Genomic DNA, 27,396 nt, shown 5'->3' on the forward strand with positions numbered 1-27,396 from the left:
GGGTGCGGGTGCAGTGCCCATTTGATTGATGAAACTCGAAACTTTTCACACTGCGCTTAATTCTTTTCCCCTGACAGCCCCCCTTTTAAGCGGCAGCGGAAGGTCAAGTAATAGCCTAAAAATGAATTCAAACATGAAACAACTTCAAGCTTTGATTTGGGTGTTCTTTTTGGCACTCTTCGCTCGATATTCGTTCGATATCAGGGTCAACGCTAACAAACTCACTTCAAAACGGTAGCTAAAAAGTTGCAAAAATAAATCAAATCTCACAAAGGTATTGGAATTGGCATTTGTAGTTTATTTTATTCCCCTTTGCTGCATTTCCCCTAAATTTTTTGCTCTCCATTAGCCCAGAAAAATGCTCCGCGACGCTCAACTCCATATAATTGTCATCGTTTGGCATGTAAAGTGCTCAAGGTCATGTCCATTGGTAATTTTGGCACATAATTATGGCAATTTGGAGCTTCTTCTGCAGATCATAAAACACACAAAGTTTGCGCAGAGCTCCTCTTAGGCGAACGACAACGCCAACGCAGCAATGATGGTAGAATGCGGAGGGAGTTGGCGTAGCTTTAATATCGATTAGCACTGCCTAGGGCCCGGCTCGGGCTAAGTGTTAACAGACACGAAACAGTGAACCAACTCCAGTTTCAGCTACAGGTGGTCTACAGGCGGGCAGGGCTCTCAGCGCACGCTCTCGCGACTGCCGTCGCTGCTGCTGCTGCTGCTGCTGCACTGCGCATGCGTAGACGTCGAGCCGAGCGGCAGCGACGTCGTCGTCGTCGTTGTCGTCTTTTGCGTCGGCGCCAGAGGTCGCTCTTATAAATACTCTGTGCGTCGGCGCAGCTTTTGTTATTTGAACTTCAAATTTGCTCGAGTTCGCTTCGTCGTCGTCGTCGTTGAGTCGCCAGCGAAACGCGCGCGTTTTCTTAGCGTTTTCTGCAGCAGCCGCGTTTTTGTGTGTTTTTGTGTGACTTTTGCTTACAAGTGGGTAGCCGTTGGCCATAAACAGACTCAGAACAGATCTACATATGTAGAACATTTGCTGATGAAGCAGTTGTAAACGTATAGAAAATATATATTTTAGGTGCTGACGCAAGTGCCGCCTGAGCGAGTTAGTGGAACCAAACCGAACCGATCCCGTACGCGTTTGTTGCATCACGAATTGAGAATGAAGATGGTGAGTGTTTCGATTCAAATCTTAAGCAAAACAGTGTACTATATGAACAATCAAGACATAACCATAAAAGATGTCAAGTTGCCAGAGGGGTGGGAGCTAGAATCCCGCACAGAAATATTCCACTCACACTTTTTTCGAGGTGCAGTTGCAGTGGCAGTAGTCGCTGTTGCAGTTGCTGTGGCAGCTGCTGGCCCGGCCCGGTCTGGCACTGGCATCCCATGAGGTTGTCTGTCAAACAAAATTGCCCAACTCCAGCGATGGGGGAGTTGGAGTTTCCGAAGAGCGACAGCGTAAAACAAACAACGCCAAAAACAGCAAATCAAGTGGAGGAGTCGTCGCATGGGTAAATTTGCATAAATGGCGCTACAATTGAGGAAAATCGCTGCAAGTACAAAATAGCAGCAAAACAGAAAACAGCTGGCGAGGGAGAGACCTGCCGCAATGGCAAATGCATTGACTGCGAGACTCCAAACTCCACTCCGCTGGCTGACTCACCTCGAGGGCAACTCGGACTGTGACCGGAAACGCTCATAACGCTGTGCTCTCTGGCCCCGCCCCATCAGCCACCCTTCGATGATCTTCACGCGTGTTCATTCTGGACAAAAGAGATTTGGCAATCGGTGGTGCGCAAGCGCAACCACCACTCAAGCACCACTTTAAGGCTAAGGCTGAGCCGCGCGCATTAGGCGGAGAGTCGCTTGAATGACTCAAAGCGCGCCAAGAACCAAGAGGCAGAGACCGAGTCAAAGTCAGAGGCAGAGTCACAGTCAGCGCCAGTGTTGAGCAATTCAAATTTACACGGACAGACAGATTTCCCACCAAGGTCATCCGCCGCACAGACCACATACTCATATTTGTATCTGTGTATATTATATCTGTGTTTTTTTTATGGCATTTCACACGCCTCAATTGTGACAATTAACGCTCGCGCCCCGTTTTTTTCATGGCAGCGCATTTGTCGCCCAAAAGTTTTTCCGCCTTGGAGCCACACAAATGCTTTTGTGTGTGACTTGACAAGATTCAACGAGAGATTCTCTCTGTGGCTGGCATGCTCCAAATGGCTCCACCTCACCCACTTTACACGCGGCAGGCAGTTAGGTAATGCCCCGCCACAGAATTATGCCACTTGAGATGACGCAGCAATTTAGTTGTAATGCTTTAATTACGGACCTTTTTGTTATTAAATTATCAATTAAGGTCAAAGCAGGAAAACGGATATGCTCAGTATATAAATCTTTTAAATATAGAAATCCATGTTTAATTTGGTTCAAGATTTAGTGGAGATTCCGCGCTGCCTTTTGTGGCAGATTTAAACAACAAATCTCAGCTACGCCTCTGCCTCTGGCTCAAAGAATTATTCATGTTATGCGACACCTGAGTCACGGGCCATAAAAAAACAAATCTTAATTGGGTTCTGACTTTAATGGACATCACAGTTGTCAACTAAATAGCAACAAAACAAAACCCCTAAAATAAATGTGTATTATATTCGGACTTGACAAGAACTAGTTCTGGGTGCGGGTTGCCGGCAGGGGTAAGATCTGATTCTTGCCACTCGCTTGGGGCTCGGTCTGTTGCTGCAAGTCTCAAGATGATTGGCAAATCCGCTGAAAAAATTAAGGCCCGACAGCCTGACAAGCCGCTTGAGTGAGTGACTTGAATGAGTGCCTGTCGAGTGGCATTTTTCCATAACCATTTATCAAACAAACTAAAAAGAGACTCGAGCAAAAAAACTAGCATCAAAAATGTGTAAGAATATTGCGTGGGAGGCTTGAAACTATTTCCATTTTGATTGAGAGATGAGCTGTTGGCTCTTGCCTCTTGTGTATCTTGGCTTCTTTTTGTTTAAACTTTTTGTTTGCCATTGTTTCTGTTCAATTAAAGTTTGGCTTTTATTTTAATGACCCACCGCCGACTTTTAATGACTTTTGACTTGAAGCGCACTCGGCGCAAAAAAACCTTAAATGCCGCTTAAGAATGTTTTTTGTTTAGTTTTTATTTCGCCCAGATTTATGTGTTTCAATTTGTGAAATGGAATTCCGGGTTCCAGTTCCAAAGATTGACGATTGCAAAGGTCCCTCTCTGCCTCTCTCTCTCAATTAGCTCGCAGCAAATTGATAGTCGCCACATTTACATAATTCCAAATGGCAGAAACTATTTCTAATTTAATTTTAGCATCTCCTGGGGGGTTTATCGAACCGGTCGCCGTGACTTTCCCATCAAGCTCCAGCTCCAGTATTTCATATCGTATCCCGAGGCCATTAACACTTTGGCGACTACTCGTATTTATGTAGAACTTTTCTCATCTATAAACTCGAGCCAATGTCGTGTGGCAGATGCGTCGACCTTGACTCTGTGAGCACAGAGAGAGAAGGGGGACGGGCAGCTAATAGTTACGAGTTGAGATCTCAACCATGCGGGTTGGGTTAAGTCTACGCTCTGCCCATAATTAATTAACAAATCGCCATCGGGGTCGACAATTATCGTAGAAAAATGCGTTTAAACGCTTTCAACTTGTTAATCAATAATGTGCGTAAAGAGGCAAGCCAACCAGCCTTGCCTTCGTGGAGCGTGACCCAATTGGCAGTCGCCAACAAAGTCGAACCAAAGCCAAAGCCAAGCCAATTGATTTGCCAAAAGTCGACTGTGTAGTGTCAAAAGCTGACTTTGGTGGCGTCTCTCACACACAGCCATTTGGCAAATTGTATGCGGAAATTTTTGACCATCGACACTGAAACACGTCTAAATTGCCCATAAACGGGGGCCCAGGGCCCACGTAAATGTCAGTCCAAGCAGCTAAAAATAAATATCAATATGTCCAAGTTTTGATTTAAGTTCATTATGGCAACCGACAATCGATTGATTTGTGTGTTTTATTTTGCAGCAACATCGACTTATCTGCCTGGCGCTGATCGCCCTCAGTTCCTCTGCCCTGGCACAGGTGAGTGAATGACACAGCATCAAATCCGCCAGATATTCAACAGAATTTTCTATATAAATTCCCAGGACTACCAAGGAGGCTACGACTATCCAGTGCCGAAGGTTTCCTTTACGGATGGCTTCCCACCGCCAGCACCCAAAGTGAGCAGCGGATATTCGTATCCAAAGCCAGTGGTGCCATTCCAACCGGAGCTGCCAAAGTACAGGCCGCCGGTGCAGCAGATCATTCCACAGGAGCCGAAACTGGTTCAGGGATACTCCTACCCGAAGCCAGCGGTGCCATTCCCACCACCGACGTCAGGATACGCTTATCCCACGCCATCCATTCCCTTCCCACCACCACCACCCAGCAATCCTCCACCACAGCCGAAACAGGGCTATGACTATCCCAAACCCAGCATCCCATTCCCACCTCCCACACTCCCACCCCAGAAATACCTGCCTCCTGTGACGACTGCGATCCCACCGCAGCCCAAGTATCTGCCTCCTCCGCAACCAACCAACCCACCGCAGCCCAAGTACCTGCCACCACCTCAGCAGAAGCAGGGCTATGACTATCCCAAGCCAGCCATTCCCTTCCCACCACCGACGAATCCACCACAGAAGTACCTGCCACCAGTGACGCCCACGAAGCCCCCACAGCCGAAATACTTGCCTCCAGTCATCAAGCCAACACTGCCACCCCAGCCAAAGTACCTGCCGCCACCACCTCAGCCGAAACAGGGCTACGAGTACCCAAAACCCATCGTTCCATTCCCACCGCCAACGAATCCACCACAGGTCAAACAGGGATACGATTATCCAAAGCCAGCCATTCCATTCCCACCGCCCACCAATCCTCCACAGAAATACCTTCCTCCCGTTATCCCAACGAAGCCACCGCAACCCAAGTACTTGCCTCCCGTGAAGCCCACAAACCCACCACAGCCTAAATACCTGCCACCTCCTCCTCAGCCCAAAACGGGTTATGAGTATCCCAAGCCCGTCGTTCCATTCCCACCACCACAGAAATATTTGCCACCTGCAACTACCACACAGCCACCACAGCCCAAATACTTGCCCCCCGTCCAAGCCACTTTCCCGCCCCAGCCTAAATATCTGCCACCTCCGCAAGTGAAACAGGGATACGATTACCCCAAGCCCGTCATTCCATTCCCACCGCCAACGAATCCACCACAGAAATATTTGCCTCCTCCCGTTAGCACAGCTCCTCCACCACCACCACCTAAGTACTTGCCGCCTAGGCCAACCAGCCCACCACAGCCCAAGTACCTTCCCCCTCCCCAACCAACCAACCCACCACAGCCCAAGTACCTTCCACCTCCCCAGCCCAAACAGGGCTATGAGTACCCCAAGCCCGCCATCCCATTCCCACCTCCAACTAACCCACCACAGAAATACTTGCCACCCGTTAGGGTAACCATTCCCCCACAGCCCAAGTACCTGCCACCTCCCCAACCTACCAACCCACCAAAACCTAAATATCTGCCACCCCCGCAGCCCAAACAGGGCTACGAGTACCCAAAACCTGCAATTCCCTTCCCAGCTCCCACACTCCCACCACAGAAATACTTGCCACCCACCACCACCACCACACCTGCACCACAGCCCAAGTACCTGCCACCTCCCCAGCCCAAACAGGGCTACGAGTACCCCAAGCCAGCCATCCCATTCCCACCACCCACAAATCCACCACAGAAATATCTCCCTCCCGTTGTGCCCACCAGCCCGCCACAACCCAAGTACCTTCCCCCACCCCAGCCGAAGCAGGGATACGAGTATCCCACACCAGTCATTCCCTTCCCCCCTCCCGCACCCAAGACCGATGGTTACTCCTATCCGAAGCCAGCGATCGCCTTTGATTTCTGATCCCTCATATCCATCACCACCCTCCAACCCACACCACTGATCAAATGACACGATTGCCTCTGTGTGCGCATAGTGATCCTTAGGAACGTACGAAATTGAATATTTGTAATTTAACTGTAATAATTTAATTTAAAACCTAATTTTAATGATAAACAAGGGTCCTGCCCGCGAACTCTACGATCGAACTTAGTCATTAAAATATGTTTATTAAATTTATGTTTTAAAGATTACGCAGCGCTGACGAAATTAAACGACCTTTGTGAATGTGAATAGTTGCGTATTTTCATGCTTATTCTGTTTAATTTATTTCCTAGCTATCAAAACGCAGCCTCCGAATAATTTCAATAACCATCTGATGTTCCTGTGGGTTCGTATTTAATGCAAACAGTAGGAAAATAGTAAAGTAAAGAAGCATTCTTTTTGTCTCTCTTACCTTTTGCCACATAATATTGCGCTGTTACTCTTTCCTTTCTTCATTTACTGTTCTTCTCACACTTGAAGTCGACGATTCTGTGGTTACGACGGAAAAGAAACGGGACTAAGAAACCGCGCGACGATTCGAACGAACGATTCGCGAAACGAAAACGAAAACGCACCACCATAATTCAAAAATTCCAAGCACATTTCACTGAGAGCACCCATTTTTTGTAGATTAATATAAGGTGAGGTGCAATGAGGAATGAAAGCACTGCAGAAAGAGAGAGAGATCACCAAGACCTCACCTCACCATGTAATGAGAGAGCGTCGACACGCTGCGCTCACGCCATTCTTATTGCTTTTCTCCACTTCTACATATTGGGCATTGGAGTGGGAGAGGGACAAAACTCTGCGCCTCTATTGCATTATCTGCACACCCAAACACACTGACACACATTGCCAAAAAAGATGTACATATGCATTAAATAATAGGTTTATGTTGTACATCAAATTATTTATGCACTTTAAACACTTCACTTTCACTTATTTCCTTATTTTTCGTTCTGTATTTTGTATGCCATTTTGTCGCATCTCTGGATCTGGAACTTTTTCTTGCCATTTTTGGGCCTTTTTCTTATGAAACACTGCCCCACTATACTGCAACCACTTCACTTCCCAATACACTTTTCACTTTCACTTATTGCCATTTGTCCATGGCCACTTTGCCGCATCTCTGGATCAGGAACTATGCTGCAACCACTTCACTGCACTGCACCACTGCGCGACAATTTTTCCGATGAATTTTTCATCCATTTCCCGATTTTCGCGACCCGGAACGCGGAGCTTACTTAAAACCACGCGCTTTGTCCGTCCGAAAAATTGAAAGTGAGAGAGCGGCGCAAATTGTAATGCGTAGGCGGCTTGGTTTCTAGAACATTCTATGCTCTCCTTCTTTTGCGCTTCCTACTTGCTCTCTCGTTCAAATGCGCACAGAGGCGTATGGCGATTTGTTTTACATGCTCGGCTTCAGGCCCCCTTTCCAAGGGGGAAATGCACACGGAAATGTAACCCTCTCCACTGCACGCCACTGTATTCTCAAGAGGCCTCTCACCTACAGCTCTCCTTCTTATGCGCCGCCTACTTGCTCAATCATTGGAGTTTACATGTGTGTTGTCCCTCTCCCACTCCAAGAAAGCGAACCTTTGCGAGTTTGATGAGTGACCAGTTGTCAATGCAACGGTTAATGGTAAGAAGGGGAAATTACTCTGCTTCTGTTTTAGCTTGTGTTGTATGGTCTGGAGAGGGGAGAAGACCATAAGAGCATGGAATATGATAGAGGACGGCATGAATATTCAAGAAACTAATCCCCCCGCTAGTCCATCACCTACTCCATGAGAGCAAACGTTTGTGCGTTTGTCTATGCAACGGTTAATGGCAAGAAAGGGGAAATGGCTCTGCTTCTGTTTTAGCACTAAGTGCTTAGTGCTCCTACCGAAGACTATAGAATTCTAAGGAATTGAATTTGTTGTACGCTTTGTTTCTTGTACATTCCATGCAGTCGTCTATCATCTTTCATGTTCGCCTTCTCGGCTTCTTCTCCCTTCTCACCAAGGCACAACACATGCTAAAACAGAAGCAGAGCCATTTCCCCTTTCTTGCCATTAACCGTTGCATAGACAAACGCACAAACGTTTGCTCTCATGGAGTAGGTGATGGACTAGCGCGGGGATTAGTTTCTTGAATATTCATGCCGTCCTCTATCATATTCCATGCTCTTATGGTATTCTCCCCTCTCCAGACCATACAACACAAGCTAAAACAGAAGCAGAGTAATTTCCCCTTCTTACTATTAACCGTTGCATTGACAACTGGTCACTCATCAAACTCGCAAAGGTTCGCTTTCTTGGAGTGGGAGAGGGACAACACACATGTAAACTCCAATGAGTAAGCAAGTAGGAAGCGCATAAGAAGGAGAGCTGTAGGTGAGAGGTCTCTTGAGAATACAGTGGCGTGCAGTGGAGAGGGTTACATTTCCGTGTGCATTTCCCCCTTGGAAAGGGGGCCTGAAGCCGAGCATGTAATACAAATCGCCCTACGCCTCTGTGCTCATTTGAACGAGAGAGCAAGTAGGAAGCGCAAAAGAAGGAGAGCATAGAATGTTCTAGAAACCAAGCCGCCTACGCATTTCATTTTGCGCCGCTCTCTCACTTTTAATTTTTCGGACGGACAAAGCGCGTGGTTTTAAGTAAGCTCCGCGTTTCGGGTCGCGAAAATCGGGAAATGGATGGAAAATCAATCGGGAAAATTGTCGCGCAGTGGTGCAGTGCAGTGTAGTGGAGTTTAGTGTTTCAGGGAAGTGAAGTGCAGTGTAATTGTGCAGTGTAGTTATAAATTAAAAATTGCATGAAAAAGTTCCTGAACCAAAATGGCGGCAGCCGACGTCGAAATGGTATACATACATATGTACATCTTGTTTTTTCAAAGCATGCAAAAAAAAAGGCTCTGAATTTCGTCCCTTTCCCACTCCATCAAGCAATAGGCGAAGTGAGGAAGCAAAGCAACAAGGAAAGAGCGAGTGCTTAGCGTGTCGTCGCTCTCCCGAACCAAGTGTCTCATTGCATGGTGAGGTAAGGTCTAGGTGATCTCATACTCTCTCGCTAGTGCTTTCACATGAGCTTCAGTGCATTTCTGCCTCACCTTATATTAATCTACCCAAAATATTTCTTTGGTTGTGCTGCTGCGTTTTCGTTTCGCAAATCGTTCGTTACAAATTCCCGTTTCTTTTCCGATATACGCACAGGATAAACAAATTATGGCTTCAAAGGTAAGAGAGAAGAAGGTGTTTTAGTGTGTTTCTAATCCCTTTGCCTTCTGTTTTCTTTTTCGTAAGTACCAACCCCATAGATTCATCTGATTCCGAAGTTTATCTGAAGTTGGACTTTGATGGCCATCGCCTTGGCCAGTCTTCCATTTACATATGCTGAGCAGTCAAAGTAAGTATGCATCATTATTTGTTTTTCCGTTAAATATTTACCAAGAAGACATTCGAATAGATAGGGTTGCCATTGAATTTAAATGTGATGTTCAGCATCCAAGAAGATCCGAAAAGTATGCCCCATGTCTCACCATAATTAAAAAGTGTGCTAACAACAAAGTTGCCCCAGGCGTCTTTGAACTTGAATCAGCCTCCTAAGCCAATAATGCACTTGTATAAATTATAATAAAATTGTGATTCATGAAACAAGTTTCCGCTTCACCAACTTGAACCAATTTGATCATCTCTGGCTGCCGGCAATCTTTTTTGTTTGTGCTTGACGACAGACTTCGATTGTTTTATTTCTCTCTATTCGTAATTAATACAAATCTTCACTTTTAATAGGTTTTACTTTTTTTTGCGTTTCCTGTTTCTGGTTTCCATAGCTTAGAAAGTGATAAAATGTAGGAATATATTTAAAGATTTAAATTTCGAAAGAACAAGAATATTTAAACTGGATTTCTGTGGCGTCAATGCCTGGGGCGTCAGACGCGGCGTCGCGGCCACCACAACCTACCTCTTGGATAATGGCGCTGCCGTTCTGCTGCTGCTGCGCTGAACTGGCGATGACCGTTCCGCATTCATAGCGCTCTATTTAAGTTGATCCTTTTCTAATTACCAAATTTAATAAAAATATGTCCATTCTAATCGAAGGTGTGGCAAGTCACACAAGTCAGGCAGGTCTCTGAAAATTAAAATAAATAGGGTGAAGCAAACAACGAAAAAAACATTCGAGTTCGACCGCCGTCTCCTGCACTTTTTGCTGCTTTCTGCAGCGTTTTCCATGCAATCCAGACAAAAGTCGCAGTCGACTTTGGTGTTTGAACGCTGAGCTGATTTCTGTACTCTTTTTGTGTCCTTAATTAAATTTATACATTTTTCCGTGCTCTGAAGACGCTTGGGTTTGCGAAGGCGCTTGGGATTTATATGTAATAATATTAATTAAGAAAGCAAACAACTTTTAGGTAAATTTTTCAAGGGTTTTATTTCTGATTTTATCAATTTCGTTCCCTAACAATTTCTGTACGAGTGACTGAAGAGCCCGAAAACCAAAACATTATTTGGCTGGGCTTGTTGGGGGAGCCTCAACTGCTAAACCGTTTAATATCTGTGGCGGCGGAGGACGCGACGACGCTGGGTCTTGTAGCGGTATCCATCGGTGGCCGAGTAGCTGTGTGCTGGCTCAGAGGCAGCGGTCTCGTACTCAGCGGGGGCAGAGTAGGACTGAGCTGGGGCGGAGTATGACTGAGCTGGAGCAGAGTAGGAGACAGCTGGGGCGGATGCAGCAGCGGTGTAGGTGGCTTGAGCGGGTGCAGAGTAGGACTGAACGGGAGCAGAGTAAGACTGAGCGGGAGCCGAGTAGGACACAGCTGGGGCGGAAGCAGCCACGGAGTAGCTGGCCTCAGCGGGTGCAGAGTAAGACTGAGCGGGAGCAGAGTAAGACTGAGCTGGGGCAGCGTAGGAGACAGCTGGGGCGGAGGCAGCAGCGGTGTAGGATGGAGCGGCCTGGTAGACTGGAGCTGGGGCAGAGGCTGCTGGGGGCAGGTAGTCGTTGGATGGCAGATGGCTCACATCACGACGGTGGCGACGGAGGACGCGACGACGCTGGGTCTTGTAGCGGTATCCATCGTTGGACGAGAAGCTGTGTGCTGGCTCAGAGGCAGCGGTCTCGTACTCAGCGGGGGCAGAGTAGGATGCAGCAGGAGCGGAGTAGGAAGCAGCGGGTGCAGAGTAGGACTGAGCTGGGGCAGAGTAGGAGACAGCTGGAGCAGATGCGGCTGCGGTGTAGGATGGTGCAGGAGCGGCCTGGTAGACTGGAGCTGGGGCAGATGCTGCTGGGGGCAGGTACTCAGAGGTTGGTGCGGAAGCGGCTCCCTGGAAGGGGGGCAGGTAATCGTTGGAGGGCAGATGGCTCACATCACGACGGTGGCGACGGATGACGCGACGACGCTGGGTCTTGTAGCGGTATCCATCGGTGGCCGAGAAGGTGTGTGCGGGCTCGGAAGCAGCGGTCTCGTACTCAGCAGGAGCGGAGTAGGATGCAGCTGGGGCCGAAGCAGCAACGGAGTAGCTGGCCTGAGCGGGAGCAGAGTAGGACTGAGCGGGAGCCGAGTACGACACAGCTGGAGCCGAAGCAGCAGCAGTGTACGTAGCCTGAGCGGGAGCAGAGTAAGACTGAGCTGGAGCCGAGTACGACACAGCTGGAGCCGAAGCAGCAGCAGTGTACGTAGCCTGAGCTGGAGCAGAGTAAGACTGAGCGGGAGCAGAGTAAGACTGAGCTGGAGCCGAGTAAGACACAGCTGGAGCAGAAGCGGCAGCAGTGTAGGTGGCCTGGGCGGGTGCAGAGTAAGACTGAGCTGGTGCAGAGTAGGACTCAACTGGAGCCGATGCCTCCGCGGCGTAGGAAGCAACTGGAGCCGATGCGGCACCGTATGCGGGGGGCAGGTAGTTGTTGCTAGGTGTGGTAGCGGCCACGGCGGCGACAAAGGCGCAGATCAGCAAGAGTTTCTGCAAGAAATACGAGAAAAGTGAGATCGTTGAATTTGGTTATCCTGATGCGGTGTGGGCTGTGTGTTTGGGTGTGTAATCCTCTCGAGAAAGGAGCGGTAATCGTACCATTTTGCTGGCTTGGTCGGCTGTCCAGTTGATTGTAGAATGCAAATGGAAGTGATGCCTTTGCCAATGTTCTGCTGCTTATTTATATGATTCTAATCACCGGGCCAGTGCTATACCTAATTAGCATTTGGCTTCTTAATTTATGAATTTCGTATTTAGTGACACCGCCAAAACATATCCATTATAGTTTTTGCAAGCAGGTTTGCAACGGGTTTCGGCATCAGGCATCGGTCGAGTCGCCACCACCGCCGCCGCCGCGTGTGTGAGCCGGCGTACCGGGGGTGCCCCTTTCTCCCCGCAAGAACTCGTCAATGTAGCATCCATTTAATAACCAAAATTGCCCCAATCCTCAATATCGAAGATCAGGTTCCATTATTACGTCCATCTGCACTCTCGAATTTCTCTCAGACGAACGCGTGCCGCTGCCTGCTGATCCACCAGCTCCATTTGCTTAATTACTTATAATTAAATTTCGGTTTAATCAACTGTGAATTAATCGAGTTCTCTGACTCCTCAATAAAAAACATGATGATGAGTAGTCGGATATATCAGAGAAAAGGCCAAAAAGAAGAACAAAAAGAAACACTCGTTCCGTTTTTAGATACCTCAAAAAAGATGCCAAAAAATAGCAGCATACTCGTACGCACGGAAATAAATCACGATCTGATCTCAATGTCGAAAGATAATCAGCAAAGAGCTGACCTGACTGTCAAAGACGATTATTTGATGTGAACACCGTTGCCTACACACTCTTGAAATATTTAGTTGGGCATTAAAACAGCTGAAATTAAACTAGATCATGTATACTTATTTTATCTAAATTTCGTTGTAGCGCTTTAAAGACGTTAATAATTTTTCCTGGAGCTGCTTATTATCAAGTCTCTTTATAAAATGAATATACCCTCTCACAAACGGTATATTTCTATCGCAAAATTGCCTTCTTTCCATACTCAATATGTTAGTGGTGCAAAACTGGCGGAAGCGCTTATTGAAGTAGACGAGAAGTACGACAGATATAATTTTGTAAAGTGCTCCACAAAAGGTTACTCCTCTTACGAGTTTTCATCCTCCACTGCTTTCAAATACTATCAGCGAGTAGTAAGAGCGAGTGTCCAGAGCGAGTGACAGCAGCGAGATGTTACAGCGATCGCTAACATCCTTTTAACATAGATCGGTAACATACTGTTAACGTGTAATGTTAAAATTACATTTTTATGGACAACTTATTTAAAAAAAAAAACCAACAAATATTTATGGATTCGTTATCGTATTATTATATTTCCTCAATGAAAAAGGAAAAGTATTCTTATAATAAAATTTGTACTCCAAAATGAGTACAAATCGATCACTTGGTGGAACAGATCTCGCATGGTTTAATGACGACGGATCACAACACGCTTGTGGGTCTTGTAACGGTAGCCATCATCGGCCAAGACGTGAGCGGGAGCAACCTCGATGTTGTTGGCAACGGGAGCCAAGTACTCGTTGGAAGGAGCGACGGCCTCCTGGACAGGGGGCAGGTACTCGTTGGAGAGCTCGTTGACATCACGACGATGACGACGGATCACCACACGCTTGTTGGTCTTGTAACGGTAACCATCATCAGCCAGGACGGTGTCGACAGCGGGAGCCAAGTACTCGTTGGAAGGAGCGACGGCCTCCTGGACAGGGGGCAGGTACTCGTTGGAGAGCTCGTTGACATCACGACGATGACGACGGATCACCACACGCTTGTTGGTCTTGTAACGGTAGCCATCATCAGCCAAGACGGTATCGACGGCAGGTGCCAAGTACTCGTTGGAAGGAGCGACGGCCTCCTGGACAGGGGGCAGGTACTCGTTGGAGAGCTCGTTGACATCACGACGATGACGACGGATCACCACACGCTTGTTGGTCTTGTAACGGTAGCCATCATCAGCCAAGACGGTATCGACGGCAGGAGCCAAGTACTCGTTGGAAGGAGCGACGGCCTCCTGGACGGGGGGCAGGTACTCGTTGGAGAGCTCGTTGACATCACGACGATGACGACGGATCACAACACGCTTGTTGGTCTTGTAACGGTAGCCATCATCAGCCAAGACGGTATCGACGGCAGGAGCCAAGTACTCGTTGGAAGGAGCAACGGCCTCCTGGACAGGGGGCAGGTACTCGTTGGACAGCTCGTTGACATCACGACGATGGCGACGGATCACCACACGCTTGTTGGTCTTGTAACGGTAGCCATCATCAGCCAGGACGGTGTCGACAGCGGGAGCCAAGTACTCGTTGGAAGGAGCGACGGCCTCCTGGACGGGGGGCAGGTACTCGTTGGACAGCTCGTTGACATCACGACGGTGGCGACGGTAGACAACGCGACGGTTGGTCTTGTAACGGTAACCATCATCGGCGAGCTCATGGGCTGGGGCAGCCTCAATCTCGACTGGAGCAGGAGCGGCGATCTGGATGGGAGCAGCGACCTGGACTGGGATGGGAGCAGGAGCGGCCACCTGTTGTGGGGGCAGGTACTCGTTGGAAGGAGCGGCAGCCTGCTGAGGGGGCAGGTACTCGTTGGAGGGCAGATGGCTCACATCACGACGGTGACGGCGGAGGACCACACGCTTGTGGGTCTTGTAACGGTAGCCATCATCGGCCAGCTCATGGGCAGGTGCAGCCTCAGCCTGGACCTGGACAGGGGGCAGATAGTCGTTGCTGGGGGCAGCGATGATCTGAGACTCCTGCACCACGGGGGGCAAGTACTCGTTGGAAGGCAGGTGGCTGACATCAGCGGCCACAGCTGCGATCACGGCAAAAGCGATCAGGAAGAATTTCTGTAAGAAACACACAGGAAACACGATTGAGAATAGTCCTTCAAAGTCGTCGCGTTTTGCTCGTCTCCAAAATGTTTTTGGAGGGTAACGAAATCTTTATGGTATGATTTGCCCTAAGGCTTACACTGCGTACCATCGTGTCCGTTGAGCTGCTTGTTCACACCAGTAAAACCGAAACTCTAATGTTGAATACGCAGAACCTTTTGGTATTTATACAAATTCTCTGCTCTTCGCCACCGCCACATTACACAGCTCGCAGATTTTGCGTTCGACGCTGACGGCAAAGCCGACGTCGCAGCCCACGCTCGGGCCCATCTTCGGCCGCGCTGTAAATTTTCGCACGGCTTTTGGCCGCTGCCTCTGCAGAGGTGAGTTCTAAGCCGCTCGGCTAACCCGCTCAGAGGCTGCGACGGCAGCAGCGACGCTTACATTTGCACAAAAAGCTAAAAGCGAGAGAAGCTAACAAATGGAATTAAAAAGTTTAATGGGCAAAATCGTTCGCACGGATTCTCTTAATTGTTTTACTTAAGCAGATGCAAAAGATTTTTGATGGACATCAACGTTTTGGACAACTCGAGCGCTCACACTCACAAACACACTCTGTCGCTCATTTGAGCCAGCCCAAAACAACTTTGCTCTCTCATGTTGTTTACACCTCTTTGTGGCCTGTTTGGGGGCTGTGGCTGTGGCTGTGGCTTTGTTCCATTCAAGACGCCGCCAAAAAAATATTGCGCTCGATTTAGATTCAAACGATGAGTTATTCGATTCAATCAAATTCGCTCACTTCCATAGTATCCGCCGCAGCAGCATCTGCTCATTGTTTGTTGTCATGTCGTCGTAGTCGTTGCTGTTCATTAATCAACAAATAGGAACTGCCAAAGCGAGCCAAAAAAATATGATTTAATTGTGCTTTTGCCTGAGAATTAGGCAACTTTTTGTAAACTTTATGCCGGATATTGAATGTTTCGCCTATTGAGATTATTCCAAGAATTTTAATAAACAAAAGAGTGAAATATCTGTGGCGTATCCTGTATTAAAATGATGATGTTCTTAGGTGTTTCAATAAATAACAGATGGGAGATACATTTTTGAGGAATAAACATAATTTTCTGTGATTTTTATGTACAATTTTACATCCAAGACAATTTTGGGGACCCACGGCAACTGTCCATCTATTGATCTTTGCCTGGAATCTGCCAAAAAAAACTTGTCATTCCTCCCAAGAACTTCCCACAACTTCCCTCAATAAAGTGTACCCCCCACACTCTCTCAATTAACACTCTCCCAACGATCAACTTGTTAAAAGTTAAAGCAAACATTCAAGCAGCAATTGTCTTATGCAGCAAGTAGCCCATAGCCCATGATTAATGAACCCCTTCCAAGTAGGAGAAAGATTTGGCAAATGTTTGAGCAGATCGACAGCCATGAGAAGCAAGGCTCGTTAGAGATGCTAAGAACTAATCGGTTCCGTATAACTGAAGGATAAACAATGACTAACACCGCTGCTGATTGATTCTACGAAATAAAACAGCATAAATTATGTGTGTATGATTTTTTATTAAAATTAATGTACACTGCTGAAAGTCGAGGTCGCTGGAAGTACTAAACAAACTCTGGGGTAGCCCAATGGTAGCCCAGTCAGAGTCAAAGCTGACGAGGAGGAGGATTTTGGTGATGTTGATGGATGGTTGTCACGCGCCACACTTCGGCGCCTCTAGACGAAAGTTGAACCACAGAGAAGAGCTCTATGGAGTGGTGTTTATAGCACCAGTTTTAGCTAATTAACTAGCGTCATTAAACACAGAGTATCAAATAACAATTGTATATATATTTGATTCTATTTTGCAAATGCATTAAGATTTAGAGTCTTACATTTCTAGTTTTGTTGGCTGAAACAATGAAGTAAATCATTTCATTTCCTGTGTGTGTTCTGTGCACTAAAAACTAGACTCACAAACTACTATTAACGAGCACAATTTATGACTTTGCTAATTTACATTTTGAATCTCCCGCCAAAATCTGCGAGACTGACTGCTCTATTCTGGGCCTGTTCTATTGTCATCTACGCCAGTCCCATAAAAGTTCTACACGCACATGTGCTGCTCGCCAGTCAATAGATCAAGATCAGGCGACTGACCAACGCATTATTGTCATCAGCATTATTGTATTCCATCAGCAGCATCTTCGAATTGGCTGCCCGGGAAGCCAGAGCTGGTCTCTGAACACTTAAAAGTGCCATTTCGGAATTGATGTTTATGCTAAAATGGCAAAAATATGCAAATTAGTGAATGGCAGCCACCAGTCTGTGTTCCCCCCTCAGAGAGAATGACAAAAAAAGTCTCATAATGGTCACAGACACAATATAAATATTGTCAAAGTTTGTTTAATAAGTGAACGTGGGGCCCCACACAAAAAATTAGCGTAGATCCCACAAATAGAAACTAGGAGAGCGGAACAGCGAAAGGAGATCTGTTGGGATTGTACCAACCATTCGATTCGATTGGATAATGGATGAGCGCTCCCCTTTTGAGACTTAAGTGTGTTGGGTCTTAGTTTTGTTTTTCTCTTTTTGCATAATCCCAGTGCCCGCGACGCTCTGTCTAACAAAACCCATTTCGCTGGAGTCTTAATTTATGCAAATTCTATTCTAATTAATATTAAAAACCATTTGATTTTTGAGCTTAGAAGGCGGCAAACTTCTTTCTCGTGGCAGCAGCAGCCGCGGCCTTTCCTTTGTTTGTGGCCCCCACACACTTACACGCGCTAGTTTTATTTTCAGTCTTCATTATACCCTAACCAGAATAAAATTTAGCTCTGTTTAGTGCTAAAGTTTGGGGGATTTATAATACTCTTTAAGAGCATTAATTCGTCGTCTTGTTGAGCGCTTAAACTACCCTTTGCCAAGTACACGTTTTAGTCTTTTATGATAAACTTTAAGCTTTTGTTTTAGCCGTTTTAGATGCTCTTTTTTTCAAAAAAAAAAACTTAAATGTATGATAAATCATTCGGGAAACCAGTTCTCGGTCGGCGACTAGAAAGTGCCCCCCATCGCCATGCAGCGCATCTCCACAAACAAGACAAAAACGAAAACCAAAATTAGAAGAACAAAAAAACCTAAGAAGAGTGGAAGATTGGAAGAACAAAAAAAAAATAGAAAAAAATGTTGCGCACACTTTTAACGCACGGCTCTTTGGGGGGCTCCATAAATAATGTATACGCGTGGCAGCCAGTCGATATTTAGTTATTTTTGTTGGCAAGTTCCTTTCAAATTGCTTGGCAATGTAAAACCAAATTTGATTTTGATTCTTTGTGGCCAGCGGCTCTTTGAGTGGTTTGAAGTGCGTTTGAGGCTTGAAATTATATTTTTATATGTTGGCTGTCTAAAATTAATTATGTTTGCCTGAGAATTAATCATCTTTTTGGGAGCCCTCATTCTGGCTATGTTTAACATATGACGCAAGGCGGAATTACATGAGTTAGATCGGGGCAGCAGTTCTGATTCCCCCCAACCCAAATTGCTTTACAATCAGGGTTCACAAATATCAGGCTGTAACTCACAGCTGGAGCAACATTAAAAGCCAAAAAAGAAGCGGGCGGACGGATCATTGAACTCCACAGCTCTACATCAGCCCATCTCCGCGCTGAAGCTGCTCCCCACACTCTCGCTCTGCATAGCCACAATATGTATCCATGTATATTCTGCCCGAAGTTCGCACAGATTGTTCCCGAAATTTATAACTCTGTAATCAGCGGCGGCAGAGCCACGAGCCGCGGCTCTTAGCTGGGTCAGGTTTGGTTTTTTTTGCTGTAGATCTCTCAGCAGTTCCCTTTTTTTGTTAATTTTATGCAAAGCTGCCCACTCTCTGGCTATTCTTTGCTCTAGAGAGTTTTGTGTGCTTGCCATTAATTATTTTAAATTAATGCTACTTGTACCCCCTTTTATTTTTTGGCTGTGGACTCACTTAAGTGAGTTGTGAACTGAACTGATTTATGGTACGAACAATTAAGAGCTTTCTATAAGCTGCTGCAGCTGCAGGTTGATTGGATTGGGTCAAAAGCCTCCAGCTGGCGGTCACCACTAGCTGTTGTGACCTACGGCTAAGCGGAGATAATGGACACATTTGATTGAGGAGATTGCAGTCAAATATTGACATTGATTGGCGAACACAACCGCCATTGTTGTGTGGGGACCGCCCTCGTTGCCAAAAAACTAACCAAAACTTGTCTTACATACCCCAAAAGTTGGCTGTCTTGGCCTGGTCAATACATAACCAAAGAGGGCTGTCTGTACCATTGAAACTGTGTTTGTTTGTCGGTTTTGATTTCAGTTTCTGCTGCTCCATGCAGTCGCATGTCTCTCTTCACTTCCCAATGAAACAATAGATTTTATTTTGATTTTTTTGGACTTTAGTTTATTGGATTTGCATGAGAATCGAATCTAAATTATCGCATAAATTTATGTCGACAATTCATTTTAGCCCCATGTGTGTGTCATTTCCTCTCCCCTCCAACCCTGCCTCTGGCTATATGAATCTTTTATCTTATTTTTTGCTATTGAAGCGCTGAACTAGTTTCCTTTCCTTATGGATCTTAATGTCATTTTTCCATTTAAAAATAAAAGCAGTCTAAAGTTATTGTTTTTCTATGTTTGCTGCTTAAACTGGTCCACCACGTGTGTTGTTTTCATATTGATTTTTGTGATAGAATTTGTCACAGAATTCGGGAGGTTGAGGTCAAGTTGGGAGTTTGTTTTGGCTCCTCAAAGTTCTATTTAGTCAGGGTAAAAATCGAAATTCAATTCGAAAATGGCCTAAAATGTAGAAAATTTCTGAAGCCCCTTAACTGTGTCACAAATTTCGTGTTGGCCAGTGTAAAGCACAAATTAAAAGCTAAATTATATTTTTAAAGCTTTAAACCTAAATCCCAACCGGAAACGGAAGTTTCTCTTTGCCAGCTTGAGAGCCCGCGAGTATGCCACATACATTTCATTGACTGCCACTTCCGGCAAATGCTGCTAAGTATAATTTATTTTTCGAGTATTTATAACATTAATTTTATGCACAAAATTCAGTACTCAAATGCGTGTTTGGGCTTTGCGTAGTGATAGCCATCCTCGCGGTAGTCCGTCTGGTACTCGGAGGCAGCTGTGCCCAAGTCAGAGTCATCCTCCCTTGAGCTGCTGCCTGAATTTTTGGGCGCCGCCACATAGCTAGCTTGTGGCGAACTGGCCGCAAAGCCTAGTCTGAAACTGGGATCTGTATCGTCATCCGCATCATCATCGTCAGCTACCAGCACGGAGCGTTGATTGCCATTGACAGAGACCAGAGCGCGCTGATGGCCATGGCCATGATGGTGACCGCTGGGATCGCTGTAGAAATTACCGTCGATAATGTTCGTGTCCTGCTGGTTGCCCAGCGCATTCGTTGGTCCCTGCAGATGCGGCTGACCAAACACATTGCCATTGAGCACGTTTAGACCTTGGTAGTTGGAACGATTGCGCGGACGTCCAGTGCGCAGGCGTGGCACCAGCTGACCCGCTGCCAGTTGGGCGCCCAAAGCGGGATCAAATTGGTTCTGAAGCGGCGCCTGAGCAGCTCCAAGCTGTGCACCGAGCGCGGGATTCCCCTGATTTGGTGCCTGACCAGCTGCCAGTTGAGCGCCCAAAGCGGGATTTCCGAATTGATTTGGCTGCTGGGCAGCGGGCAGCTGTCCTCCAAATTGTGCATTGGGATCAAACTGGTTCTGGAATGGTGCCTGGCCAGCGATGGGTGCCTGTCCAGCCGCTGGACGCTGCGCGCCAAATGAGGGATCGAAGGGAGCACCAGGAGCAGCTCCAGGAGCTTGACCCGCGGCGCCCAACTGTGCGCCGAAGGAGGGATCAAACTGGTTCTGGTTGGGAAATCCTTGAGCAGCAGCCAATTGAGCACCGCCTACTGGAAATCCTGGACCACCTGCTGGGAATCCTGCAGCGCCCAGCTGAGCAGCCAGCGACGGGTCGAAGAAGAAGTTGTTCCTGCCATAGCCGCCGACGTAGCCGCCTGGTTTCTGTGGACGCTGGCCATTGCCCTGCACGGCCAACTGTCCAGCGGCGGGAATGGGAGCTGCGCCTTGATTGACAGGCAGACCAGCGCCTGGAGCCAAGGCACTGGCAGGTAGCTGAGCTCCGAGTGGATTCGACGGACCACAGCCCGGAGCAACATTGCCAGGAACTCCAGTAAACTGACAGTTGGGCAGGAAACCAACTCCGGTTGGCGCTTGAGCTCCAGTAGGAGCCTGAGCTCCTGTCGGGGCCTGAGCTCCCGTGGGCGCTTGGGCTCCCCCTGGCAATTGCTGTCCTCCTGGCGGATCTGGACGAATGAGCGAGTTGAGATCCGAGTCCTGCGACTGAACGTTGATCTGGGTGTGCGTGTGAAACACAGAGTTCGGGGCATTGGCGTAGGTGATGCGATGGGGACGACGACGCCTGTAGACGACTTGGCTGGCCGCTGGGGTGAAGAGATCGCCGCTATAATCCGTGCGGACTTGCGGTGTGTCGTGCTTGTAGTGGATGTGCTCGGTCTTCACCTCCGGCTTCTTGTCGTAGTGATGGAAGTGATCCACGCGCTGTTTCTTGGGCTCCTCGTGGTGGTAGTGCTGCTGCTCCTTGTGGTGTGGCGGTTCGTCGTGTTCCTCCTCCTTGTGGTAGACCACGCGCTCACTGGTGTGCTTCTCCTTCTTGTAGAAGGGTTCATCTTCCTTTTCCTCTGACGGTGGCAGATAATGATCGTCGTCATCCTTCTCCTTCTCGTGGTGGTGCCGCTGATGTTTGTGATGTTTCGCAAGGCAAACATCTGCCAGGCAGGCAAACGCCAGAGCGCACAGCAGCAGAACACAGAGGAGTTTCTGTGGAATGAAAGTAATCAAAGGATTAGTCGAGAATTAGCCATAAAGCTCCTCCCATGGATCTCTCACCATTGTGCAAATGCCAGTGAGGCTTAACCGCTCTAGTTGCAGCCTTTATACAATGTTTTGGGATGCATTCGAGCCCCCAAAAACCCAAAGAAACTGAAACCGAAACCGAGTAACCGCGAAACCTGTTGGCGGGAGCGTGAGAAATTCATTTGATGCTTTATGGTGACCCATTTGTTCTCATTGAATGCCCGCAATTAAAATTCAAATGCACAAAAGTACGCCGTAAATTTGTCATTGAGATCAAAGCGCTGGAATTTATCGATCCAAGTGCGCTCTCTCCACACACACACGCCAGCCTCCAGCCCATTTCTCAGTGATAAGTGGGGTTTTTGATCCTATTCTACAAAGGAAAGGGAAGGAGAGAGAGAGGGAGAGCCTCTTCGATAACTGTTTTTGTAATTAATTTCTAGCTTAATGTTTGACCAAACAAAATGTGCATTTAAAATGGATAAATTCGACCTTTTGTTTTCGGATTTCTTGTGTATTTATTTTAAGTTTTTGTTTATTCATTTAAATTGTTTTTATTTGTATATTTTTTTTTTTTTTTATATTTAATTGCATTTTTTTCATTTATTTGAATTGTTGTTTTCTATTTATTATCATTTTTTTTTATATTTATTTGAATATTTTGCATATTTATTATATTTTTTTACACAAATAAATGGATTAATCAATCAATCAATATTGATCTATTATTTTATTTACTACATAAATGCATAAGAGAAATAAATCTAAAAATAAATAAATAAATTTATAAATTCCTACGATATTATTTTAACTAATCCTTTGCTTACTTTCTTTTCACAGAAACTTCTCTGTGTTCTGCCGCTGTGCGTTCTGGCATTTTCCCGCCTGGTGGATGTTTGCCTTGCGAGAAGGAGAAGGATGATGACGAGCATTATCTGCCACCATCTGAGGAAAATAAATAACTTCTTCACCCGCCAAAAGTAAAAGTTCTTCAGCAAAATTCAGTACAAATACTCATTTATTTTTCGTTATCGTTTATCTAGGGGTTTCCAGCTTAAGCGCGGTGCCTGAGGACACGACGACGCACAGTCCTGTAGCGGTAGCCCTGGCTGGACTGCGTCTGGGGCTGGCTGTAGTCGTAGCCGGAACGAGCTGGCGCTGGAGCAGAGGCGGCGGCCTCGAAGGCTGGTGCTGGCTCAGGAGCCTGGAAGGAGGGAGCTGGCGCAAAGGACTGCACGGGAGCTGGAGCTGGGGCAGCGAAGGACTGCACCGGAGCAGAGGCAGCAGCGTGGTGGTGGTGCTGCACAGGTGCTGCTGGTGCGGGAGGCACATAGCTGCGGACTGGAGCTGGTGCAGAGGCGGCAGGCTGGAAGACTGGAGCGGGAGCGGGAGCGGGAGCGGGAGCAGCAACTGGTGCGGGTGCGGAGGCAGCAAAGTGGTGCTGCTGCTGCACTGGTGCTGGAGGCACGTAGCTGCGGACTGGCGCTGGTGCAGAGGCAGCTGGCTGGAACACGGGTGCTGGAGCTGGAGCAGCCACTGGAGCCGGAGCGGAGGCAGCAAAATGATGCTGCACCTGAGGAGCCACATAAGACCTCTCTGGAGCGGGTGCGGGTGCAGCGTAGTTGTAGCCACTATCGGCGGCCACGCAGCCAACCAAAGCCAAAGCCAAGACGAGGAATTTCTGTAGAAACAAGAGAACAAAACGATAATCCTCAGGCCAAAGAACCGCTGCTAGATCCTTACCATTTTCGCGATCTGTTTGCTGATGGGGCAACGAATCGAATAATATCTTTCAGTCTGGCTCCTGTACTTTTATACGAGTCGCCGAAACGTCAAACTCTCGAAACGGAAGTGCTGCCATATCATAAATCAATAGAACCCCCCCAAGAAACCAAAAACCAAAACGAAAACGTTTTTCTCCGCATTTTGTAGTCGCAAAAATTTGTTTAATTAGCCAAATACCTTCGACAACGGCACCACCAGATGTGTGTGGCTGCGCTCCACTCGGACTCAGAGCTGCGGAGTGTTTGGTGTTTATAAAAACTCTCATTTTTTAGCCTGTCAATTGGCAGAGAAGCGACTGTACGACTCTACGCTATGCGACTATAAATATTCATAAGGATACAGCATTATTATTATTATCACAAACCTGATCTGATATTTTTGCCATTTGCTTTATGTTTGAGTAAATGTTTATTTAACTCGATTAAGCAACACAACTATACTCCGAGATAGAGATACTTTTAATAACAAAACAGTAGCTGACGCTCTCTCTTCAGGGAGTTGTTAATAAAAGCAAAAACAGGCCACGAATTTTGATCAGTTATCAGCTCATAAACCACTAAAACATAAACTTTAAACATTAACTTCATGCTGCTTGTTGAAACGCAAGTTAATGCCAAAACTAATGACTTAATGTGCCAATTGATAGATTGATTGATGAATGGCTAGATCAGAGCGAAGGCTCAAGAGCAAAACAGATCATTTGCAAGCAGTGCCAAAAAGCACTTCCCAGAGTCAGAATCATGGCAGAGTCAGCGTCTTCTTCCCCCTCGAAAGGTTAATGTCTTCTGTGGCGCTTCTTTACATAATCTTGTAAACCTTTTTGTTGAATTTGGCACAGCAAATTGGAACACATATAATATTATATTCGCTGATGTTTTCTGCGCTTTCTTTATTGTATAATGATTAATTCTGGAATATGCAAATCCATTCTGGATCGCGTCAGCGAATATCAAATGTATTTTTGCATTTCTCTGCTTGGTTTTTGTTCGGGAATTAGCATTAGAATATAGTTTGCGGTGTGGGTTAACCCACAAACCAGTCGTCGCGTCATTGTCTTGCCGGGATGGAATTTTTTCCACTAGACTTCTTCGGGCTCCTCGTATTGCTCGTCGAGGGTGGATGCAGCGCCCTGGGGTGGCAGATAGGTGCGTCTGGGTGCAGCCACGGAGATTAGCTGCGGACGTGCAATGGACACCACCTGGGGACGTGCAATGGACACCACTCTAGGAGCGGGTGGCAGATACGTGCGCTGTGGCAGCAGAACTGGACGCTGCTGCACCAACACCTGGGGACGTGAGATGATCTGATGTTGGACCCTCGGTACGGAGATGACCTGAGGAGCAGGCCTGTAAACTGAAACCACGCGCGGTGCAGGAGGAAGATAAGTGCGTTGAGGCACCACCACGGACTGGATTATGGGACGCTGCTGCACCACAGACTGAATTATGGGACGTTGCTGAAGCACAGTCTGAATCACAGGACGCTGCTGCACCACCGAGTGAACCAAAGGCTGCTGCTGCACAACAGAGTGAATCAGCGGCTGCTGCACCAACTGCACCTGCGGACGAGAGACAATTTGTTGCACTTGCACTTGGGGCGGCAGATACGTCCTCGACAGCGCTGTTGCATCAGCGAGGCCCAGAAGCAGCAGGCTCGAGGCCACACTTAAAGCCACAAATATAACGCGCTGATGGGAGATGAAGAGAAATTTAAATAACTGCCAGCGGTAGCTCCAGAAAATAAATACACACCATGTTGATCCAGTCGAAGTCGAACAATTGAACTGTTTTGTTTGCCTGCTTGATATTTGGTATTTATAAGACGCTCCAGACAAATACTTAGTATAGATATGGCAGATGCCACTGCGACTCATTTTTAACAAGCAGGTTCGAAGGTGTTGGCACCACAGAGATTTGCAATAAAACAATCTTTGAGGGGGGAGGAAACAATATATGAAAGATCGGGAATGGAAGCAGCGAAACCAGGCAATAAAAAGCCATTAAATCTCATTTCAGACACATTCTTTCACTTTTTGAAAGTACCCACAGTAAATGGGTGGAGATTAATAAAAAGCCAACGGAAGGATGCTCTGATTAATGCTGATTAATAAGAGAGATATAAGTTCAGGGAATCTTTACTCTGTTTAGGCTGTTGCACCATTTTCCATACCCAAATATACTCTACTTTGCCTCTCAGCAGCTAAGGAATGATGAAATGAATTGTGTTTTACATTTAATGCCCATAAGGTAGTTGCAGACAAGTCTTTCTGGTTGCTGCTGTTGTTAGAACGCTCTCCATTCAAGCGAGCTTGTATCAAAAATGTTCAAATAAATCACTGTCAATTGTGTCCGCCACAAAAACAAGATCAAAGTATTGTAACTTTCACTTGTGAATTAAAGTTGTTGTTTTGACTCAAAGCAAACAGATTTTAATGCAGAAGATGCTCCAAAATTCCTTTTCTACGTGAGTTTTACTTAAAATCTACAGAAGGAAGTTGTATAATATGCATACTTTCAGGCTTCAGAGCGAATAAAGTCGGGCAAAAATATATTTTTAATCAAGAGGAGAATCTTGAGAGCCATAGGGAGAAATCTCAGCTGCAGTAGAGGTTGCTCCTGGAATGATTAGAGTAGAATTAGCGGCAAAAGGGTAACATTTAAGGGTTCAGTTAACTGTGTAGCCTTCATAGATGAGAGCCAAAATATTCACAAAAATAAATATAACAATAATTTATATTTTTTTAATTAATTTATAAATTTCTTGCAGAGCTTCGTTACAAATTATTACCAAATTTATGTGCTCTTAATGCTAATTTATTCCCAGCCTGAAAGACATTTTTGTTGTATTTTTTATGAACTTTAACTTTTTGTTTGCTGTTTTGGTTTATTTTCTCTTGTGAATGTTTTTTTACGAATCGCCAAACATTCAGTGAGTATTTTTACTTAGCTTCCGTTGCCTAGAAGCTAATTGATGTTCACAACTCACCGTAGCCGTCTCCCCACCCTGCCTGAAGATTAATGTACAGCATTAGTTGGTGTGTCTACTATGTTGGGGGGCAGCTTGAATTAACAAAGTTTTTCGAAATTATTTGCATTAAGCGCGGCAGGAATTTTGTGTGGCTTTATATCAGGAGAAGTCACAAACAGAGAAATATGAATAGAATCGAAACTTGTTCTTAATTATGCCTAATATGAGAATTTATATGTATACACTAAATTCTAAAGCATTCACTAAACTAATTGAACAGGTTTCGTTTCGTTTGGTTATATTTCGGGGATGGGGAATGGTAGCTAACTAACTAACATCGGAATGGGTTTTACGATGCCCGATTCTACGATTTGCTGCAATTTCCGATGTGCAGCGTCCTACGCGTGGGTTTCCTGTGTGTATTCCTATTTTGGTTATACCTTAAACAAGATACATTTATTATGATATTTATTGTATGTTTGTTTGTATATGTGGGCATCAAACCAGTTTACCGTTGTGTGGCATTTACTCCAAGATCCATCTAATTAAAGCGCCAACAAAAAGTGATTTTCGGATGAAGTAATCAGAGCTGAATTTATATTTATATTTAGCGAACGAATGATCGCTGAGAACTCATTTAAATGCCGGAAACTTTGAGGTAACAACGGTTAGACTTAGGTCAATAGACACACATCGAATCCCCCCCTGAACAAATTGGCCTGAAATATGAGTCCGCTAACCATAAGCCAGGCATTTAGCGTGAGTAAACGCTCGTTTCTGAAATTTCCCAAATGACTATAGCATAACGTATTTTGATGATCAGTTGAGAGAGTGACGACGACTGGTATCTAAGGCATGACGTA

General features: G+C 46.3%; 7 protein-coding genes across 12 annotated transcripts in view; 1 reads left to right on the forward strand and 6 right to left on the reverse strand.

The window, feature by feature from the left end:
- Positions 1 to 6,921, reverse strand: part of LOC117893054 (BTB/POZ domain-containing protein 9-like) — a 50,143-nt gene extending 43,222 nt beyond the window's left edge. For both annotated transcript variants that reach the window (XM_034799435.1, XM_034799434.1), the window contains exon 1: positions 6,423 to 6,921. The gene's annotated coding sequence lies outside the window, so the exon portion shown is untranslated. The remainder of the gene's footprint in view (positions 1 to 6,422) is intronic.
- On the forward strand, positions 846 to 6,256 carry LOC117893051 (extensin-1). Its single transcript, XM_034799432.1, has 4 exons — positions 846 to 987; positions 1,088 to 1,180; positions 4,065 to 4,121; positions 4,187 to 6,256. Exons 2-4 carry the CDS (start codon positions 1,172 to 1,174, stop codon positions 5,987 to 5,989), a joined length of 1,869 nt encoding a protein of 622 aa, XP_034655323.1. The 5' UTR covers positions 846 to 987; positions 1,088 to 1,171; the 3' UTR covers positions 5,990 to 6,256.
- Positions 6,922 to 10,409: 3,488 nt separating the features above from the next.
- LOC117894496 (mucin-19) lies at positions 10,410 to 12,102 on the reverse strand. The gene is made up of 2 exons (XM_034801605.1): positions 12,057 to 12,102; positions 10,410 to 11,948 (listed from the first exon to the last, which is right to left on the reverse strand). Exons 1-2 carry the CDS (start codon positions 12,057 to 12,059, stop codon positions 10,542 to 10,544), a joined length of 1,410 nt encoding a protein of 469 aa, XP_034657496.1. The 5' UTR covers positions 12,060 to 12,102; the 3' UTR covers positions 10,410 to 10,541.
- Positions 12,103 to 13,306: 1,204 nt separating this feature from the next.
- On the reverse strand, positions 13,307 to 15,046 carry LOC117894495. 2 transcript variants are annotated; one of them, XM_034801604.1, is made up of 3 exons: positions 14,997 to 15,046; positions 13,715 to 14,863; positions 13,307 to 13,558 (listed from the first exon to the last, which is right to left on the reverse strand). In XM_034801604.1, exons 1-3 carry the CDS (start codon positions 14,997 to 14,999, stop codon positions 13,430 to 13,432), a joined length of 1,281 nt encoding a protein of 426 aa, XP_034657495.1. In that variant the 5' UTR covers positions 15,000 to 15,046; the 3' UTR covers positions 13,307 to 13,429. The 2 variants fall into 2 exon arrangements, with proteins under 2 accessions (XP_034657495.1, XP_034657494.1); XM_034801603.1 differs by having other exon boundaries at positions 13,307 to 14,863.
- Positions 15,047 to 19,879: 4,833 nt separating this feature from the next.
- On the reverse strand, positions 19,880 to 21,963 carry LOC117893488 (collagen alpha-1(III) chain). The gene is made up of 3 exons (XM_034800120.1): positions 21,937 to 21,963; positions 21,141 to 21,745; positions 19,880 to 21,104 (listed from the first exon to the last, which is right to left on the reverse strand). The coding sequence occupies exons 1-3, from the start codon at positions 21,961 to 21,963 to the stop codon at positions 19,931 to 19,933; spliced, it is 1,806 nt and encodes a 601-aa protein (XP_034656011.1). The 3' UTR covers positions 19,880 to 19,930.
- Positions 21,964 to 22,835: 872 nt separating this feature from the next.
- Positions 22,836 to 24,617, reverse strand: LOC117893489 (skin secretory protein xP2). Its single transcript, XM_034800121.1, has 2 exons — positions 24,603 to 24,617; positions 22,836 to 23,462 (listed from the first exon to the last, which is right to left on the reverse strand). The coding sequence occupies exons 1-2, from the start codon at positions 24,615 to 24,617 to the stop codon at positions 22,836 to 22,838; spliced, it is 642 nt and encodes a 213-aa protein (XP_034656012.1).
- Positions 24,428 to 25,454, reverse strand: LOC117894951 (signal transducer and activator of transcription 2). 4 transcript variants are annotated; one of them, XM_034802278.1, is made up of 2 exons: positions 25,111 to 25,454; positions 24,428 to 25,059 (listed from the first exon to the last, which is right to left on the reverse strand). In XM_034802278.1, exons 1-2 carry the CDS (start codon positions 25,437 to 25,439, stop codon positions 24,645 to 24,647), a joined length of 744 nt encoding a protein of 247 aa, XP_034658169.1. In that variant the 5' UTR covers positions 25,440 to 25,454; the 3' UTR covers positions 24,428 to 24,644. The 4 variants fall into 4 exon arrangements, with proteins under 4 accessions (XP_034658169.1, XP_034658170.1, XP_034658171.1 ...); XM_034802279.1 differs by having other exon boundaries at positions 24,428 to 25,019; positions 25,080 to 25,454; XM_034802280.1 differs by having other exon boundaries at positions 24,428 to 24,967; positions 25,028 to 25,454.
- Between the last annotated feature and the right edge of the window lie 1,942 nt (positions 25,455 to 27,396).

This window comes from Drosophila subobscura, chromosome J (genome assembly GCF_008121235.1).
Source record: "Drosophila subobscura isolate 14011-0131.10 chromosome J, UCBerk_Dsub_1.0, whole genome shotgun sequence".
In the NCBI taxonomy this organism is placed as follows: domain Eukaryota; kingdom Metazoa; phylum Arthropoda; class Insecta; order Diptera; family Drosophilidae; genus Drosophila; species Drosophila subobscura.

Bases quoted from the DNA above. Each gene is read 5' to 3' on its own strand.
- LOC117894951 (XM_034802277.1), bottom strand. From the start codon at position 25,439: ATGAGTCGCAGTGGCATCTGCCATATCTATACTAAGTATTTGTCTGGA.
- LOC117893051 (XM_034799432.1), top strand. The intron at 4,122-4,186 runs GTGAGTGAATGA...ATAAATTCCCAG, and splicing joins GTTCCTCTGCCCTGGCACAG to GACTACCAAGGAGGCTACGA.
- LOC117893488 (XM_034800120.1), bottom strand. From the start codon at position 21,963: ATGAATTTCTCACGCTCCCGCCAACAG. The intron at 21,746-21,936 runs GTTTCGCGGTTA...TTCATTCCACAG, and splicing joins TCTCACGCTCCCGCCAACAG to AAACTCCTCTGTGTTCTGCT. The intron at 21,105-21,140 runs TCAGGCTCCTAC...GCCAACCGGAGT, and splicing joins GCTCAGGCCCCGACAGGAGC to TGGTTTCCTGCCCAACTGTC.